The sequence below is a fragment of the Tetrahymena thermophila genome, assembly GCF_000189635.1.
Source record: "Tetrahymena thermophila SB210 genomic scaffold scf_8254798, whole genome shotgun sequence".
NCBI classification, from domain to species: Eukaryota; Ciliophora; class Oligohymenophorea; order Hymenostomatida; family Tetrahymenidae; genus Tetrahymena; species Tetrahymena thermophila.
In genome coordinates, this window is record NW_002476554.1 from 523,248 (window position 1) to 543,623 (window position 20,376).

At 20.4% G+C, this 20,376-nt stretch overlaps 7 protein-coding genes across 7 annotated transcripts; 2 read left to right on the forward strand and 5 right to left on the reverse strand. All coding sequences in view use genetic code 6, as the record gives it.

The window, feature by feature from the left end:
- Nucleotides 1–2,218: 2,218 nt before the first annotated feature.
- On the forward strand, nt 2,219–2,662 carry TTHERM_000180999 (hypothetical protein; the record flags this gene model as incomplete). Its single annotated transcript, XM_012795806.1, has 2 exons — nt 2,219–2,275; nt 2,552–2,662. 2 exons carry the CDS (start codon nt 2,219–2,221, stop codon nt 2,660–2,662), a joined length of 168 nt encoding a protein of 55 aa, XP_012651260.1.
- A 3,772-nt stretch (nt 2,663–6,434) lies between these two features.
- TTHERM_00181000 (transmembrane protein, putative) lies at nt 6,435–7,427 on the reverse strand (the record flags this gene model as incomplete). The annotated part of the gene is made up of 1 exon (XM_001008767.2): nt 6,435–7,427. The coding sequence occupies one exon, from the start codon at nt 7,425–7,427 to the stop codon at nt 6,435–6,437; it is 993 nt and encodes a 330-aa protein (XP_001008767.2).
- A 2,534-nt stretch (nt 7,428–9,961) lies between these two features.
- Nucleotides 9,962–10,298, reverse strand: TTHERM_000181019 (hypothetical protein; the record flags this gene model as incomplete). The annotated part of the gene is made up of 2 exons (XM_012795807.1): nt 9,962–10,131; nt 10,199–10,298. The coding sequence occupies 2 exons, from the start codon at nt 10,296–10,298 to the stop codon at nt 9,962–9,964; spliced, it is 270 nt and encodes an 89-aa protein (XP_012651261.1).
- Nucleotides 10,299–10,331: 33 nt separating this feature from the next.
- Nucleotides 10,332–10,856, reverse strand: TTHERM_00181020 (hypothetical protein; the record flags this gene model as incomplete). Its single annotated transcript, XM_001008769.1, has 1 exon — nt 10,332–10,856. The coding sequence occupies one exon, from the start codon at nt 10,854–10,856 to the stop codon at nt 10,332–10,334; it is 525 nt and encodes a 174-aa protein (XP_001008769.1).
- A 2,067-nt stretch (nt 10,857–12,923) lies between these two features.
- On the forward strand, nt 12,924–13,295 carry TTHERM_000181048 (hypothetical protein; the record flags this gene model as incomplete). The annotated part of the gene is made up of 1 exon (XM_012795808.1): nt 12,924–13,295. One exon carries the CDS (start codon nt 12,924–12,926, stop codon nt 13,293–13,295), a length of 372 nt encoding a protein of 123 aa, XP_012651262.1.
- A 1,554-nt stretch (nt 13,296–14,849) lies between these two features.
- Nucleotides 14,850–15,231, reverse strand: TTHERM_000181049 (hypothetical protein; the record flags this gene model as incomplete). The annotated part of the gene is made up of 2 exons (XM_012795809.1): nt 14,850–14,936; nt 14,986–15,231. 2 exons carry the CDS (start codon nt 15,229–15,231, stop codon nt 14,850–14,852), a joined length of 333 nt encoding a protein of 110 aa, XP_012651263.1.
- Nucleotides 15,232–19,434: 4,203 nt separating this feature from the next.
- TTHERM_00181050 (hypothetical protein) lies at nt 19,435–19,962 on the reverse strand (the record flags this gene model as incomplete). Its single annotated transcript, XM_001008772.1, has 1 exon — nt 19,435–19,962. One exon carries the CDS (start codon nt 19,960–19,962, stop codon nt 19,435–19,437), a length of 528 nt encoding a protein of 175 aa, XP_001008772.1.
- Between the last annotated feature and the right edge of the window lie 414 nt (nt 19,963–20,376).

The window sequence follows — 20,376 nt, forward strand, 5'->3', positions numbered from 1 at the left end:
AATTTAGATTTTCTAAGCTGCTTGCTTCTATTTTTGATGTTATTTTCATTAAAATAGGGAAACACAAAAACTCAAATATTCGATTAAAAATATTGATTTTTTACCTTTTTTTTATAATTCTAGTTATTATTACTTTATTATAAATTATGAGTAATTTTAATTTTTCAGTCAATATTAATTATTATTTCCCTACTTAGTCCCAACTCTTAAATGAATGAATAAGTAACAAATAATTGCTATTTTACAATAAAAACACAGAGATAACAAAGAAATTTTCTAAATTCATTCAATAAATTGACATAATAGTTCCTGGTTAAACATTTATAGCTTTTGAATTGGGTTTAAATAAGTTAAGATTTGTAAATTAAATGCATATTCAATTTCTTAAATTGTAAGGAGAGAGGGAAGGAGAAAAATGTAAAAGCAATTATTTCATTTCCTAAAAATCTTCTCTATTTCTAAAAAGTATTGCGTACTATTAATTTTAAGAAATATCATCAATTTTATGGGAATAATCATAAAATCAAATTAATATAAATGAAAATAAATGATTAAATTGATAAAAATAACTATTGAATACATTATTTTTTTCAATTAATGTCAAAAGACACTTATAAATATGGATTTTAATTAAAGTGAGAAATAAATTTATTGTTAAGTATATGTACATTAAAATACATTTTATGTAATTCTTTGCTTATATTAAGTAAATCGACCTGAATTTTGAATAAATGTTAAAATCTAGTCTAGCAAATTTAATTAAAATTCTTTCTACTAAAATATACTTATTAAAAATGAAATATATAATATGTCAAGCAAGTAATTACAATCATTGTCAAATTTTTTAATTAAAAAAATTAATAAACAAATAAAGTTGTGAACAAATTAAATTCCTTACTCTTTCACAAAACCTTAAAAAACTTAATTTATTTAATGAGTTTTTGATGATAATTAAATAAATTATCCTTAAATGCTTTCTAGTGGCATTTTTTTCAACATTTTTGAATAGCTTTGTTTTAAAATTATAAATGAGAGTTATCATAATATTTCAAACTATGTACATTTTATATAAAAATTAATTATTTTTATTCTAATTTATTTTTTAAATCATAAATTATTTTATTACTTAGATAAATAAATAAATAATTAAAATAAATACGCTTACTTTTATTGTCTGTCTATTACTATTTGGCCTATGAGGTTAAAATTAAAAAATATTTCTACTTCTAATTTTATTCTTTTAGTGAAGCACGCTCAACTCTAATTATATAAATCAATAATTTTCTTCAAATTAAAATATGTTTTATTCAAAAATTTATCAATTTATTTAAGTAAATACTTTTAAATAAAATCTAGAGCAATAAAATCACTTTTTTTCTAAAAATCTTTTCGATTCCTATCATCTCATTAGCTTATTAAATGAATAAATAAATAAATATACATATATACATTTGTGGTGAATACAATATTGTCTTCTAGTAATTTTAATTAATTCATTTTAATAACAAACATATAAATATTAGTTTATTTTTAGACATTAATCTATTATTTGACTTATTATAAATTTTAATAGAATAGATTATTATTTATTTGATTAGCTTTATTTATAAAAAAATAAATACTTACTTACTTACTTATTTTTACATTTAAGCACTACATACAAATAATCTGATTTAAATATTTATTTATCTTCCACATTAATTAACTGTTTATTAAAAGATGAGATTCAATATATATTTTTCTCTTATTATTAGATGGTTTAATCATAATTTAAGATTTATCAAATACACACTCATTAACATGTATCTTTTTTAAATGATCTTTGTTATTTATAAAATTCATAAAAACCACAAAATATGTATTAGCTTCTACATTTCTTATCAAATCATTGAATAAAAAACCTTTATTTAGGTGAAGATGTAGCAGATAAATAGAAAATAAGCTTATAAAACATACAATCACTTTTATGATACAATAAGTTTCCAAAAAAATACAAAATTAAATGGAATTTTCTTTTAATTTAATTATTATAAATTTTTTGATTAATGAATAATTTGTTGAATTTATTTTTTAAAAAAAAGAAAATATTATAATTAATTATTGTTGAATTTCATAAAAAAACGAATAAAAATGTATTCAAAATTTGTGAAATGCAACACTCTAAATAACATTTTTGAAGCCAAAAAATTTACAAGTAGAACCTTGATTTTTAATAAAAATGCTCAATAGTAAGGGTTTTGAATTTATTAAATACTTTAAATCCTAATTAATTAAGGTAAAATACTATACTTCTTTTCTCCAAACATCTTTACATTATTCATTTATATCAACAAAATTAAACAAAAAATTTGTTTATCTTATTTGAATTTCCAAGAAATAGATTTTTAATCTAACATTTATTCTTAAATTTAAAATGTTTATTATTATTATTATTATTGCTAGAAATTTATATGTTTCAAATAAAAAGTTTAAATTTATTTAAAAAATAAACCTATAATTTGAATAAGAATATTTATACAACTATTTTAAATAAAACATAAATAATTTAAAGCTAACCTTGCTAACTATATTCTAATAAGTTCTACCAGAAAAATGGCACTGCAATAAGAAATAAAATGACCAGAAACCTCTTTTATATTATTTATAAACAACTAAATATTGACCTGTAACAAATATTTTTACTTGCCATTTAATTAAAATTATTTATTTTCATTTTTTATCTTTATGTGAGCAAAAAAAGCATAAATTATATGAAAGTTTATGAAAAGGATATTTAAAAATTGTATCTAAGCTTTTTTTATTCAAAATTAGATTATCCAAATTAAAAAGAAAACTAAAAAACAGTAATATATATTTTAACTAAAAATAAATAACAAAATATATTTCAAAAGAATTTTGATTAAAAAAGAAATGATAATTTGAAATCACATAAGATAGCTATTTGGAGATTTTTTGATTGTATGCAATTTAGAACAATATAGCTAGATTTTTGATATAATCCGCTAAAACACACAATGATCATATTAAATTATATAATAGCCAAAGTAAAAGTCAGCTGTTTTAATTTGAAATTTTGATAATTTCTTATCAATTAACAATATTGTAAATTAACTAAAACTAATTAAATTAAGTATAACATAAAGAAATAAAGAAAAAATAGAGAACATTATTAGAATAAAATTGAATTGTAAGACTTACAATTTATTACTTAATTAACGGTGTTAATTGCTTGAATCAAACAGAAATTAATAATTAACGCGAAATACTGATAAATTTTATTGTTATATAAAGTTTTGTAAATAAATGAATCATTTAGCATGAATTGATAAAAATCAAGTTTGTTTCTATTGATTATAAATAAAATTAATGTAATTTTTTAAAATTCAATATCAATATTTTTTAAAGGCAATAAATAAAAAATCAATAAAATACTATTAAAACATGTATATTAATAGATAAACACTTTCTTGGCTATTTGAAAAATTTAAATAATTTTTTTAATTGATTATAATTAATTCAATATGACATTTTTTATAAGATATTTTATTAAAATATTAATAAAATAGCTAATTTGTTATCAACGAGTTGCTTAGTGAAGTATTTTTTGGACGAACTTACACAATAATGAAATAAGTTATATATTTAAAAAAAATAAATCAGTTATTTGATATATAGATAATTAGTTAATTAACTAAATTTCAAACAAATAATTTTAAGTAAATAACGGAATTGGTATATAATTTGGCTTTTTAACAAAGTTAGTCAAGTACATATATAATTATTTTGAAATTGGTTTGGCAATTAACAATAAACAATGTGCTTTCTTATTTAATCATTTAATTATTCTTCTTTGGATTTCAAAGAGTTACAATATTTTTTTTACAATTAAACATGCATATTTATTTAAATATTTATTTGATAGATTTAGATACCCCATCATTTTTAAATAATTTGAATGGCTTGAAAGATTAAATGTTTTGAAAACAATTAAAAACTTTTAGGAATATGATAGGGTGAGTATTTTTATTTAAATTTACAGCATTATTTTTTCCATAAATTGATTTGTGGTAGTAAATAAAAAATTGCTTAATTTCAGCTATTTGTGTAAATAAATGATAGTCGAAATATACAATTCAAAAATAATTCTTTCTAGCTTTAGTTATTTTTTAATGATTTAGATACAGTACTTATCAATGTAAGTTTTGGTTTGCATTTTAATATGTTAGGAAAAGAGAGTATTGTAAAATAATACAAATAAATACCTACCTGAGATTAAAGAGTAATAATGAAATTCAAAGAAGAAATTTGTTGATAAGAAAGAATTAATTGATAAATGAATATTTTGAATTTTATTTTAATAAATGGAACTTTATTGATAAAATTGCTTTTTCTTAATTAATTTGGGTATTTTTACTATTTTCAATTTATTTAAATATTTTAATAATTTTTTAAATGAAAAGAAAGAATAAAATAGTTAGCTATCATGAAAAATTTTGGTGGTTGATTCTATTATACAAAAAAAATAATTAAAATGGGAAATGAAATGATTTGATTAAGAATTAATCATTGAATTGAATTTAATGCTAAAGTTACAGAAACCAAATAGTATTGAGAAAATATAAAGACAAAATTAATCAGAATTGATTGATGAGATAAGGATTAATTATGAATATATCAAATAATATTTAGTGTAATAAATTTTTTTGAATGAAAAACTGAGTAATGTTTGTAAGGTTTTAAAATCAAAAGAAAAAGATGTAAATAAAAAAATAAAATTTGGATTTATAAAATTGAAAAATATATTATTAGTAAGATTATTCATTTCCTACCCGTTGAATTAAGGAAAGCTGAATATTAGACGAAGTTATTTTTATATCATTTTTATTCATATTAATATTGTTAGATTGGTCTCTTCAATTATGGATGATAGTGCATTACTTTTGTCTTTGAGAATACTCAAAAAATTTAATATTTTATAAAGTATTTTTTAGATGTTCTCATGAAGAACAATCAGTTCTTTTAAAACAAACGTTTATAGAAACAAATAATTTATTTTTAAAATTGAGCTCAATAATTTCATATTTAAAAAATATTTGATTTTTATTTTATCCCCCATTATAAGAAAAAAGATCAATCAATCCACTACTTTGCATAAAATTTGAAATGAAATTTGTCATCAAGCAACGATTCAGAAGTTGAATAAGTAATTATACGAATTTTAAAAAGGAAATCATATACAATTAAAATTTAAGTATGTAAATATTTCCTAAATATTCTGAGGATTCAGATATGATAAATGGTAAAATGTAAATTCCAAATACATTTTAAGCTATCTTTTAGCAGTATGAAAATCATGTAAAAAATATAAAAGACTGAAATAGATAAATGAGTTGAGTGTAAATTGACTATATTATAAGCAAAATTTATAAAAAATATGTATGAATCAAATTGAAAAGCATAGAGTGATAAAGAAATTAATTAATGCATTTATATGCAAATAAGAAATATCTTTCTATCGAATTAATTTCTTAAGATTTTAATATTGAATTAATAAAAATACATATTTTTTTTCTACTTCTATTTTTGATTATATTACATTAATCAACCAACTAATAATAAATAAATTGCTTATTTTAGGCTGCTTATTTATTGAAATTTAGCTTTATCACAATAGAATTTTAAAAATAATAGTCTTAAAATAAAATCATCTCTGATCCTTAAGATGTTTTTTTGAAAGTCTACTTTATGGAAGACGTTGTTGAACCAGTACTTTTAACTTTAAGAGAAGATTTTCACAATTTTTAAAGTGAATCATTATAATTTAGCAATGTAGAAAATGAATTATAATTATTGAAAGATGCGGAAGAATGTAGAAAAATTTATAAAAAAACTGAGACAGGATGTTTAAAAATAAAAATTAAATATCCTAAAAGGACAAAAAGAGCTATAATGTTATCAATAATATATTTTAGATTGACTCAATTAAAAGTTTTAGTAATAAGGAGGATAAGATATAGATAGACAGGCAGATAGACAAATAGAAGGAATTATATCATTATAAATTATAATTTATTTAGTTGAATTAATTGAATAAAATATACATAAATTTATTTTATTAGATCATTTTTAATAATTAATTTTGCATAGAAGTTTTAATATAGATTGAATATATGTTTTTTGTTTGTTTGGTTGTTTGTTTGTTTGTTTAAAAGTTTATTTGTTGACTCTATGGAAAACTGTGTTTTTGGTTGCATCTTTATTAAAAATTGTATGTGTTGTTTATTATTTCAAGACTATAACATCAACTTATTGATTTATTTATTATTATTTTTTGATTGCATAAATTTAGGATTACTATTCGTTTTCTTGTTTGTTTATAATTATATTGAATGGGAAGATAATTTAAAAGGCACTTTTAATTGTTTTTGTCTTAATCAATTTCTCTTCTTATATTTAATTATTTTCTCTATTAAGGCTGTATCTTCAAAACACTTCTATAGAAATACTATGCATAAAAGGTGGTGTTTTACATTTTTTATATTTCCGTTGAGGATCCAGTCCATTGTGTAGTACTTTAGGAAATATTCGAAGTGGATTGAGAATCTTTTACTTTTAAGGACGGAAACCAAAAAGGATTAATTGAGTTTCTTCTTCTTGGAAAAGTTATGAAACTCCTTTCTGACTTGAGCAATAGTCCTTTCGCCTTGTTATTCAGAGATAGATTCAATCACAATTTAATCACCACTGCTCTAGATGAAGTCTTAGAATTAGTAAAGGATATTTTTGATGGCATTAGACTTGTTGCATTTAGAGTACTCAAGGACTATTTGGTCTTGATTCATATTGCTAAACTCGCTCATGCATTAGGAAATGTCCATAGCAGATTCTGGTTCCCTCATTGACAAAGAACTAGAGAAAGTTTCTTCTTCGCAGCTCTCGATATATGCAGATTCAATCATGTTCATCTCAGTAAAGTTGAATTTGTTTATTAAATTTTTTATTTAGATTATAAACTGTGTTGTTAAGTAGTTTATTTAATTTTTTTAGTTATGGAGAATTCTTAGTTATTTTTTTATTTGATTGATATTTAATTATAAATTTTAACAAGATCTAGATTATTTAAATTGTTTCTAAGCATACAAGAGCAAGACTACTGGCTTATAATAAAGTTCTCCTTGAATTTAAATGAGCATTTTTTAATTAGTGTTGTACTGAAAGAATCTGGTTTCAAAGATTATTAAGAAGATGTAAAGACTAAAAAACTAAAGTAAAATGCATTAACCTAATAATCTGATTAATTATTATTAAATATAAATAAATAGCTAACCAATTTTTGACCAGCTGAATAAAGTAATAAATAAATTTGCTTTATAAAAAATTAATAACAGCAGCAACAAATTATATTTGCCTATAGAAGAAGCTTTCATTTGTTTTAAAATGAAATAACATCTAAAAAATTAAAACCATACAGTAGAAACTATTGTATTAGATGACTAAAAATATATGTAAACTCAAGCTATTACAAGCTATTTTTCAAAGAGTTAAGTAATTAGAATCAGTTGCGATTAATAAATAAGATGAATTTTAAGAAAAGAGTTAGTTAGCTTCTTAACTTCTTCCTTTTGTTAATTTTTATCTCCCAATCTAATATCTCTCTCTTCCTTTTTTCTATTTATTTTAAATTGTATGATGTTTTTGAATGATTTGATTGAATGATATAAAAGTTGAATATATTGATCTTAAATAATCCTATTAACCCAAGTAACACTCATAAATAATATTAAATTGAATGTAATTAAAATTGAATCAAATATTGATTAGAAACAATAAGATTGAAATTAAAAAGAAAAAATAAATATCTTTGATATTTTTTTATGTTTACGTGTTTGTGTTTATTTGTTTATCTTCTTTAGTTAGTTATTAACTTTTTTCGCTAAAAATACCAAAACTAAACTGAGGTATTTGACCAAATATATATTTACTAGCCTTAAAATATTTAGTTATTATCAGTAGAACCTATTGACATTTCAATTCAAAGCAATTTTATTGAATGCGCTTTTCTGTTTTTTTTATTTTTTTCATGTTTTAATATGTTTAACAAGGCTAATATGTGGACATATTTTATCATCTAATTTTGTGCATGATTTATTTAAAAAGTTGTTTCACTTCCTTCAGAAAGTGGAACGGGTATGTCAAAAGTAATCAATAAAAAGAGTATAATTTAAATGAAATAGAATAAAATTTTTTTGAGTAGCAAATTGGTTCAATTAAAAAATTAGTATCATCTTTTAGTTCATAAATATTATTTATTATTATATTGTATTCAGATAATAAAAATAGACAAAGTCCCTTTCCTTTTATTTATTTGTTTTACACCTAAAGATAATTAAAAATACATTCTATTTTTAAAATAGAATATAAAATTTAAATAAATTGTATATTTTTTCAGCACTGTTCTCTTTAATCATCAGCTCATTAATTTTGTATTTTTTCAGAATATTAATTAAATTTAGATATAATCAATCATAAATGCATGCATCCATGCAAATAATATTTATTGATGTTTTATCAATACACATTTATCAATTTTAAATTAAAAATATCTATTTGTATTAATATAATATAAGGAGATATAATTAATTTAATTTCACTTAATCAACATTATTTCATAAAGCTTACCTTAAGTATTATTAATTAAAAACAGATTTTGGTAATCAATCACAATGAGTCTCGCCTTTAATGAATGAAAGAGTAATGCATTAAGATTTCAAATAAATTATCTATATTCATTAAAAAAAAAATGTGATTGACATTTTGCGCTATTCATTTTCTATCCACTTTAAAAACAATATTGAATAAACTATAAAAATAACTGAAATGGGCATAATTCATTTTAATGTATATTTATTTAAGAGTTTGTAAACTAAAATGTATTAGGAAAGATGAGGTAGTTTGATAAAAATAGGAGTATTGATTGATTGATTAACTCCTTGTAAATTCAATATTTTTATTAGATATTATTTATAAAATTTACTAAGAAAGATATTTTAAAAATTAAGGAAGGAAGAGAAGAGGTAACTATAGTGAAATCAATTAAAATGTGAATAACCTTTTTTATCCCAAAAAGCTATTTATTATGATAGTTTCAATCTATTCTTCAGAGTAATTAAATAATTACGATTTATAAAAATTTCTAATCAAATTTATTTTTTCTCTAGAGCCTGTTGAATTCTGATTAATCATATTCAATTCAAAGATATATTATATATTTAATTAAAAAGCCAATAACCTCTTTAAAAACAAAGAAAATAAGAATAACTAGCTTAATCAATCAATTAATCAATCAGTCGATCAATTAATCGATCAGTCAAATCAACCAGCTAAATCAATTTTACTCCATGGCCAAACTAACATTACTTATAAATTTAATTTTAGAAAAATTCCCTAACTTTTCTCTCTACCTTCCAAACCACCCAACAATAAAATATACAAACCTAATCTAACTCACATTTTTAATCTAAAAAGTTAAAATTGGCTATGATAATTAAAAAGAAATAATCATTTTTAAGATTTAAAATTATGTAAGCTTCATTATTATCATCCAAAATTTCATCATTAACAAATGATAAAATAAACAAAAAAGTTATTTTGCTTTAAAATTATTCCCTCTCAAATAAATATGAAGCTAAGTATCATCAGTATTTATGCCAAAATTTGCAACCCTTTTTTATAAAATATTTAAAGTTGATTTTCGAATTCAGAATTCAAAAAAAAAACTCAAAAATGAATTGTAAAATTTCTCTAAAAAAGTAAAGTAAAAAATAAATGTTGATTAGAATTACATTCAAATAAACTAATTAAATAATAACTTTTAAATTTTTTGATTTGTTAATTTATGATGTTATTTATATTTTTTTTATTATTGATAATTGATTATTAATATGTTGAATGGCAGTATACCTCACTCACTCTTCTTTCTTCGCAAGAAATTCTTCAAAGTTTCCACATGCAAACATTTTAGAAATGACTCTATCTATTTAACAACTAATAACAAGCAAATAAAAAATTCTTTGTATATATTTTTTTGTTATCTAACTGCATTGATAATTGATATCTCTTTGTTGGTTGTTGCTATTGCAAATAATTATAAATGAGAGACTCTAATAAAAACTAAATATTAGTTGATAAAATGGCTTACTTAATAAAATAAATAGCCTTAAGAGATTTATTGATGGTCTTTCCCACAATAAAAAAGTTATTTTCAAAATTATATTTATTCTATCTTCATTATATCCCATTCACATATGGCAGTAATTTATGTATAAAGCAAATCATAGTTTTTTTTTGTACTTTATGATGCGATCTATCAGCTCATGCTAATTCTTGCATCTAATAAGATAATTAATGCAAAGAAGATGGTTTTTTCTGTCTTTAAGCTGTTTGCTTTTAATCCAGTCTATACTATAGTAGTTCAAAAAATAATGGAAGTGAGGGCTAAATCTTTTACTTTTAAGAATAGAAACTAGCATAGTAGCGTTAGGTTTTTTGCCTCGAATAAAATTCTAGAATTCTTTACGGATTTAAATTATGTCTCTATCCTTTTCTGCTGCCATTAGAGATTCGATAATAACGTCATCTCCATGATTTATCAAGAAATTTATAAATTAGTTTAATATATTTTTTATAAAATTAGATTTATTGCATTTCTTGAACTCTTCTTCGATTTTATCATTACCCAGTTAAGAAAATTATTCCAATTACTAGCTAACATCACAAATTTTACTAATTTAGCTAGATGTACTTATTAAGCTTGCTACTTCATTCCGCTTTTGCTAGCTAAAAATAGCATCTTCCATTTTTTTTTATTGGTTGATAGGATAACAAAAGTATAGTTTTAGGTTCAAATTTGAGACAAAAACTTAATTCTTTCTTATGATTGATTGCTATTAAAATTTAATTTAAATTTTGTTGTTTATGAATTAATTATAAGCAAATAAATATCTATCTTTCTACTCTTTGTTTTAATAGAAAATTTCATCTAATCAAAAAGTTCCAAATATGAAAAACGAATTTAGGAAAAATATTATCTAAATGGACATTCTTATTTTAACAAATAATTAGCAATTAGAGTTATGCTAGCTATTTAGTAAGGTTTTAAGTAAGTTTTAAAAGTTTTATATTGAATTATCTTACTAATATTTAAAGTTTAATTTTACTTACATTTTTTCTTTGTTTAATTAAGAGTAATAAACATCAAAGTAAAGAAAATCATTGTAAATGAAATATTTGGCAGTTAGTTAGTCAAATTAAACTAATTTTAAAAATATCAACTACAGAATGAAAGATGTTTACTTTTTATTTAAATGTTTAGATTATAAAAACAGTAAAACTAAACAATTAAGCAAGTAGTATATAAAATAGTTTACTTCTTTATCTAACATTTTTTAGTAAATAAAAAAAAAATATTTTTTAAAAAAATTGTCAATTTAATTTTAGAAAAGTTAATTACTTTTTAATTATTAAAATTATTTAAATCTAATTTTGATTCCTTTCGAGCAAACATAAGTAACAAACATTAGAAAATTTAATCTGCCAGCTTCGTATAATATTATAGTTTTCTACTAATAAGGTATTCAAATTTATTAGACTTTATTTATTAAATTGCAATTAATTTTGGCTTTTTAAATATAATTTTTCAATTTTAATATTTTAATTATCTTTCACTAAAATTCTTACAAAAATAAACAAATTTTATATTCCTTTTATAAATTTTCTAGATTTGAATTGAATCAAATAATATATTTTTAAAAATGTAAATAATAGTTAACAAATAAAATAAATAAATTAAACACAGAAATAGAAATTTATTATTTCTTCATCAGTAAATAAATATTTATGATTGGAGCGTTTTAGGGTCATCATGCCAAATTTTTCTGCTCTCCAAACATTTCTCCTTTAAAAAAAATATTAGCTGTTAATGTTTATTCGCTAAAAATAAACTTGTTTATTCTACCAATACAATACATAAAAATTGATATATTAATTAAATAATTATTTAAAGAAGAAAAAACACAATTGTATTAGTAAGGATTGCATAAATTTAGATATGAAATACTTTAATGAAATTAATTTAAAGAATTTATTTTATTAGTATTATTATTTATTCTCATAATTCAAGTTCTTTCTTAACTAACCTCTTCATTTTCTAAATCTTAGATCTTAATTTATTTTTTTATGCCTGATTGAGGTCATTGAAACTTTTAATATATTTTATAAAAAAAGATAAAAGTAAAGCTGAATAAATAAGCAATTAAGAAAGAAAGCAAACTATTGAAATGCTAATTATTTTCAAATAACTAATTAAATTCATTACAGACTAAGTTTCAATACTTAGAGCCTAATATTTTTGCATAAACATGAGCCTAGATTTCGAACAACTTAATATGCATTAATTAGATTGCTTCTTTTAATTTTTTAGATTTAAAGAAAAGAATTATTTAAAAAATTAATTAAATATTGATATGATTAAATAAGCCTGAAAAATAAAAGTAACCATAAAATTCATCAGAATGCTTACTTAATAATTGCTTAAAAATATAAATAAACTATTTTTACTCAAATTCAAAAGAAAGAGAATAGAGATTAATGCAGTTTGCAAAAGCAAAATATAAGTCTTATATACCCTGTTCTCCAATTTAATTATCGCTTTAGATATTACAGATAAAGTTTTTATAATAAATAAAATAGAAATAAGATTTCTAAATAAGCAAGAAATAAATAGATAGTGAAGTGAAAAATTAGAATTTTTTTTCTACTTATCAGAGTAAATAAAGCAAACAATAAATTAGCTATTTATTTACTTAAAGCTGAGTTCTAATTAAGAGAGTTTAGGGAAGCTTACTAGACAAGAACTTAAGTCTGATATGCCCTTATCGCCTATTTAATTATTGCTTTTATAATAAATTAAATTCTATAGTTGTTAGTTAGTTATTTAAAATAGTGAAATAATAAACAAATATTTGAAAAATATTAAGAAATAATATTCTAACATGTAAAATTGTGGATGGAATATGCATCAATATTGGTCCATTAGAAAAAAATATTTAAGTAAATAAAGAATTAATTAATTAATAAAATTTGTTCAAGTAAAAAAATATTTTTACTTAAGGCTGAGAGCCAAGCTTGAGAGATAAGGACACATTTTTAAAGAAGAGCCCAAGTTTGAAATTCCCTATGGACCGATATTATTATTGCTTTAATATTTTCCAAATTAATTTGTTAGTATTTATTAATGAAAATAAATGGATAAAAAAATTTCATTATTAAAATATTGTTTAAAATTTAAAATGTGAATAAAAAAATTAAATTAGAAAATGATACAAATTAAAATATGTTATGAAAATAATATAAAATTTAGTATATGTATTATATATATAACTTTGGTATTTTACTATAGAGATATCTTCAATGTTGAGAGTTAACTGCAATTTGTTAAAGTAAATCCTAAATTTGATATTTGTAAATCATCAAGATTGTTTTCCCTATTAATTAATTTATAATCTTTTTGTTTAAAATATTAAAAAAGAAGAAGAAAAACAAATTAAAGTTATTCTTATTTAAATTTTAAAATAAGTATGAGGTAATTTATATGTAAAATTAATTTAATTTATCATAAAGAGCCAAAATAAATATTTATATTTAAGGCTAACTATCCCTAGCAAGTAATAAAACAAAAAAAATATAGTAAGTAAGAAAAACAAATTAAATTTCTTACTCTAAGTAGAGTTTTATAAATGAAAGATTTCTAAAATTAGCAAGAGAAGAATACATATTTTATGGGCTCTATTCATCAACTTAGCAGCTTTTAAAATGATTTTATGTTTTAATTTAAAATAAAAAATACTATTTTGTTTAAATAATAAATATATTTTTACTCTACCCAGAGCTCCAGTTTTTCAAGATATATGCATTTCTCTAAATTTTAAATTAAGTTTGATACAGACTATGCGCCTATTTAGTTGTAGCTATATTGAATTAAAGATTTTTTATTTAAATTAAACTTTTAAATTACTAATTAATAATGAATATTTATGATAAAGAAATCAAAAAGAAAACAAAGATTTAAAAAATTAAATTATTTACTACAATTAATGCTCCATTTAAAATATTAATGTAAAACATCATGAGGAATAAAAAAATAAAAAATAAATATTGTTACTATAAGTCTATGCATAAATATTAGAGATTTTAGCAGTTTGCTAAAGCAGAACCTAAGCTGGATACACCTAAAGAGCCAAATAAATTATTTCTTTTATTCAATAATAAATATACTTATTTGTTTGTTTTTAAATAAAATATATTTTAGAAAAAATCAAACAAGTTTAGATATTCTTATAAATATAAAATGGTAAACTTTACCTGAGCTCAAGTTTCAAAGTTGAAAGATTATTACACTTTTCTAAATTAGAACTTAAATTTTATAAACCTTCATCATTTATTTTTTTGGATCTTTTCATGTTATTTATTTATTTATTTTCCATTTTTTTTATTTAATGTAAAAAAGCAATTAAAATATGAGAAATTAGGAGTAAATAAAAACTTTATGTTGAAAATAAATATTGAATCCAATTTTATTAATTAATTGAAGATGATATGATAATTAAAATTATTAAAATAATTATGATTTTATTATTTTAATTATTTACGTAAGCAAAAGTTTAATGTTTGTGTGAGATGATGGCTCTGAGTTTAAAAACTTTTTATAAAATAAAATAGTATTATACACTATTAGAAAAAGTTAAAATAAAAAATTACTTCTTCAAGAGTATAAATAAATTTTATCTACTATTTCATTTTTTTTTAAAACAAAACACAGCTTTTAATATATTTTTTAATGAATAAATAAATCTATCTGAAGAGAACCCTATCATATCTTTCTTTAAAAAACCTAATTCATTTAACTATTTTCTATGAAATGCTATTCACTTAAGTCAAAGACTTTATACTTTTTCTAAATTTCTGACATCTTGTTTATTTACTCTTCTTTTTTTTGAGTTCCTTTTAGCTCGAATTATAATTCTAATTAATTAATAACTTATTCACATTTTAAACTAATTAGTTTTTATATTAATAATCAGCTTTCCTAATATGAAATAGATAGAGTAATTACTTTCTTAAGGATTTTGAAGCACAATAATTCAAAAAATCCTTATAGTTATAAATAAATTACATTAATAAAATATAAAAAAAATTTTTAAATTTAAATGTTAAACTTCTTTCTTTCTCTTTATTTATTTATTTATTAATTTATTATTTTTTAAGTTTAATTTATAAATTTAAATTTAGTTATTAATTTTAATAAAAGTTTTATTTCTTAAAATATGTGTTATTTTTTTAATTTTTTTTGAATTGAAGTTGTAATGATTTAAAAAGTAAAAAATTTCAATAAATTGGACATTTATTAATTAAGCAGAATAGAATTTGCAATAATAAAGAAAAAGAAGTATATTAAATTTCAAAAATTTTATAAATCTAGAGTAAAGGAAAATAGCAAATTAAATTAAGAATCAATTAATTACAATTGTAATTAATTAACTAAAATATTTATTAATTTTTGCATCTATTAAATAACTAATATCAGAAAAATAAATTGATTACAATAATAAATAGGAAGGCATTTATTTAATCATTTAAAAGAAAATGAAATTAAATGAAATTTAATAGAGTTATAATATACAAGGTAAGTTAGTTAGTTATTATTTGGAGAATAAAGAATAAAAGAATAAGAAAATATGTATTAGATAGAGTATATAAGAGATATAAGAATATTAAGATTTTAATATATTTGTTAAGTAGAGATTAAAAGAGAATTTTGAATAAATTTATTCTTAAATTTTTGCATTTTGTTATTTAAAGCAGTTTTTTTTACATTTTTAGGTTAAGAGTTTTAATATTTATTAAAGTTGATTGATTTAGAATTTATTAGAATACTTATTAATAATCATTTAATTTTATTTGCCAAATTAATAGTAATCAATCATTAATTAGTCTATATTTAGAAAGATAGATAAATTGATTGATTGATTCATGCACTAATTAATCAATTTCTTTTTTTGTATATGACTATTTTATCTAATAATTCTTAATTTGAAAAGCATTTTTGCATGAAGGATATGCAAATTAAGTGGCTTCTTATATTTTTAATGTTTCCGCAATTTATCCAATCATTGATATAATATTTTAGGAAATATTGGAAAAGGAATGAGAATCTTTTACTCTTAAGAATTGACAGTAGAAAAGACTGATTAAACTGTTTATTTTTTTAAAAATTGTGGTATTCTTTTCTGACTTAGGCTATGCTTTTTTCTAGATACTGAATATCATAGATGGACTCAATAACAACTTAATCACCTTTTATTTAGATGAAGTCATGAAACTAACGCAAAATGTTTTTAATTATATTTGATTTATTGCACTTGCAATATTCAGAAGCTAATTAATCTAGGTCCATTAAATTACATTCAATTATCAATTAGGAAACATCTAATTGTTCTGACTTTGACTTGACCAAAGGCTAAGAAATATCTAAGAAATAGATATCTTCACTATTATTGACTTCTTCGTAACAACTAGCGCTCATGTGGAGTATCGCAATTAAAGATGGAAAATTATTGATATATTCTAGTTTTTTTTTTTATCTGTTGATTTGGATTGTTTTAAATTTTAATAGTTTGTTTTAATTTTGCATAATTAAAGAACAGTATATCAATCAATCAATCAACTTAAATTATATCTATCAGTAAAACCACATTAAAATTTGATTAAGTAGTTTCTTTGAAGAAGTGAATTCTGTAGAAATCTAATTAAAATTTACAAAGCAAATTCAAGTAAAAATTTAATAATAGAAACTTTCAATTAACTATTTACAGAAAAATATTGTAAAGTTTCTCAAAAATTAATTAGGAGAAGTTTATGATAATGTTAAAAATATTAATCAGTATAAATGTTCTATTACATTTTAAGGTAAAGCTGACAACATTTTTCAATTTCGCTATATCTAAAAATAATTACATGTTTAAAAATCTTAGTTAAATACTTACGAGCAAAAAATCTTAAATTAATGATATATGTTAAAATAATTTACAGATAGCATTTATTAGGTAATCTTCCATTTTTAAGCATTTATTGAATTTTAGAAGACTAGACAGGATAAATCATTCAACAATTGCAAATATTATTGATTAAATTTATTTTGATTTACTGTTGCATCTCTGGCAAATTATTAAAACTTTGAGTCTTAGTAGAACACTCATTCAAAGTCATAGATAAAAATAAAGTAGATATTAATTAATTAAAGTAAGTTAATATAATATCATTTTTCATGTGTTTACTTCAATGAAACTATTTTATCCACTCATTTTGCTAAATTAAAAATAGTTTATATTTCTTACGCATGCATTACTTTAATTTACATTACCTACCTCCTTCATATTAGTCATGTTTGAATCCATTTTAATATTAACGCAATAATGCTCTATTTTTATCGCGAAACAATCATGTTTATGTCTGATGAAATGCGAATCTCTTAAATCAAAAAAAGCCTGAAAATAGAAAGATTAAATTAGAAACAGGTAAAGAAAATTCCGAATTTAATAAAAATGAAAAGGATTTTAAAAGATTAAACAAGTTATTTTGTTATTTGAATTTGATATTTTTTCATTTTTAGGATAGACTATTAGCAATTTTTTAAGTCTTTTTAATACTAAAATTAATAATCAATAGTTACTAAAAAACATAAAAATAACTATAAAATGTATAAATAAGCTCTTTAGAGGCTGATACATAATTCTGTGGTAGTTTCTTTTATTTTTAATGTCTGTAACAAATTATGCGTTTTTTAGAGAGTAAAATTAACGTATTACTAAATATCTTCAAAACCATATTAAGAACTTAGCCAGCAATCATGTAGTTTAAATGTTCAAAATATTTAAAAATTAATATAATTTGATGTATTTTCTTTCAATGATTTTTTTTATCTATTTTTTTTTTGAGCAAAAATGTTTTAAAGCTGCGTAGCACGATTATTTATTTATTTATAGATGAATAAATTTAATAGGTCAAAAAAGACAGAATATTTATTCTATCTTTCAGAATTATTTTGAATTTTAATAAAATTAGCTAGGTTAGTATTAATTACGAATACTATCCCTTATCTTTACTAAATAAATTTAATCTATATTATCTTTTTGTAATATTAATTAATTAATTAGTTTGATTCATTCAATAATTAATATTCAAACAAATAATTCAAATTTTTCTTATGTTACATAATACTTGAAAAGGATTCTTTAGGATAGATAATTTAATCAAAAAAAAAAAACAAAGAGGTAAAAAACAAGTCAGTTGACCCTAATTACTAATTGCTTTAATTAAATTTTTTTAAGTACAAAATCATAAAAGCAAACAGTTTAAAATTTATATACAGTAAACATATAATTTAATCAATTGAGAATCTTATATTATTCTAAATTAACGCAAGAACCTTCAAGTTGTTTACTAATCAAAATTTGGATTTTTCCCAAAATAACTCCCCACTATCAGCTATCAAATGATCTCAACTTTCAAGCTGATAAATATAATTTTTTACTTTAACCACAATCAATTCATAATTACAAATACAAAATGTTTGATATTTCTTAAAATATTTTAGATATTTTGTACCTCATTTAACCAAATAAAGTATTTACTAATAATTTAATAAATATAAATAATATTTTAAAGTGATTCTTGTTTGTATTAAGCAATCTTTTTATAACTAATAATAAATAAATAAATATATTAACAAAATACATAGACAATTATTTAATTTCTAATTTTTAGATATTAAATATTACAATTAAAATTCAGATCAAAAATTGATCTATTTATTTTCATTACACATTCTAAATAATTTATTGATTGATTGAATATTTAGTCAGTTAAAATATATATAAATAATAATAAATATATTCATTCTATCTATCTATCGATCAACCGATTTATGTCTAGAACACTTTCATCAAAGGGTAATCCATTAATTTGCCAAATGTGATATTAATAATCTCAATTAAATTTTTTAACTTATTAAAAAAATTATAGGCAGTAAGCTCTTTTCACATTTGTTCATATTTATACATTATATTGGTATTATTTTCCCTATTACTTTTTATATAACTAACTAACTAATTAATTAATTTCATTTTCTGTTTTTTTTATTATATGTAAATTTGTCTATTAAATGTAACTCAACTCTCAGATATCACTATTATTTATTTAGCCTAATAAATTTAATAGTGCATATTACAGCAATTAAAAACCCATTCATTTAATAATTTGGCAGAAATAGTTATGACTATATTTATACACTTTTATATATTTCTACTACCTCTATCTAAATCAGTCCTTTTTTTTGTATCTAATAATACACTCAATTAGCTCGGGTTTTTCTTAGCAGCGTATTAAATAGTGTATGCATAAAAGATGGTTCTTTATATCCTTCAGTCTTTTGCTTCTTATCCAGTCGATGCTGTAATATTTTAAAAAGTAGTGGAAATGTACACTGAATCTCTTGCTTTTCAGGATTGAAATGAGCATAGTTGCGTTGGGTTTTTTAGACCTTATAAAATTTTGAAATTCTTTCCTAATCTATACAACATCTCTGTCTTTTTAACGAGTCAAAGACTCTATTATAACTTCATCACCTTATTCAGTCAAGAAATTTATGAATTAATTTAATATGTTTTTGATGAAATTTGATTTATTGCATTTTTTAAATAAATTCAAGATTTAATCAATTTCTAAAAGTTCTAATTATTGCAAATATTAATTTATTGAACATTCTTAGCTATTTTAAGCATTTTAATAAATTTCTTAATTATTATTGTCTTGATGTTTTGTATCTCCCTCAAAAAGCATATCAGCCATTTTACTTATTTGCTTAGTTAACTTTCAAAATATTTTTATTTATCTTTTCAAATATCTTATTCTTAATGGTTAAAAATTCTAAAATTTTCTTTTTTTTTTTTAATTTAAATAAATTATAATTTATTCCCTTTACACCACATTTAAAGCAATCAATATATACTAGACTCAAAAATGAAACAATAGACTTTTTTTTTGAGCATCTAATGTAACAGGCTTGTTCATGTTTTCTCTTATTATCTCTTAGCGTGCTTGCCAATTACATTATTTATGATACGAAATTTCACATTTAAAAAAATATTTAAGCATTTTTAGTAGATAATTTAAGGTTTAGGCTTATCTTCTATCATTTCAATTTTATTTCTTCTAAAACGAAGAATAGAAAAATATATTTAGCAAAAATAAATTTTGTCACTG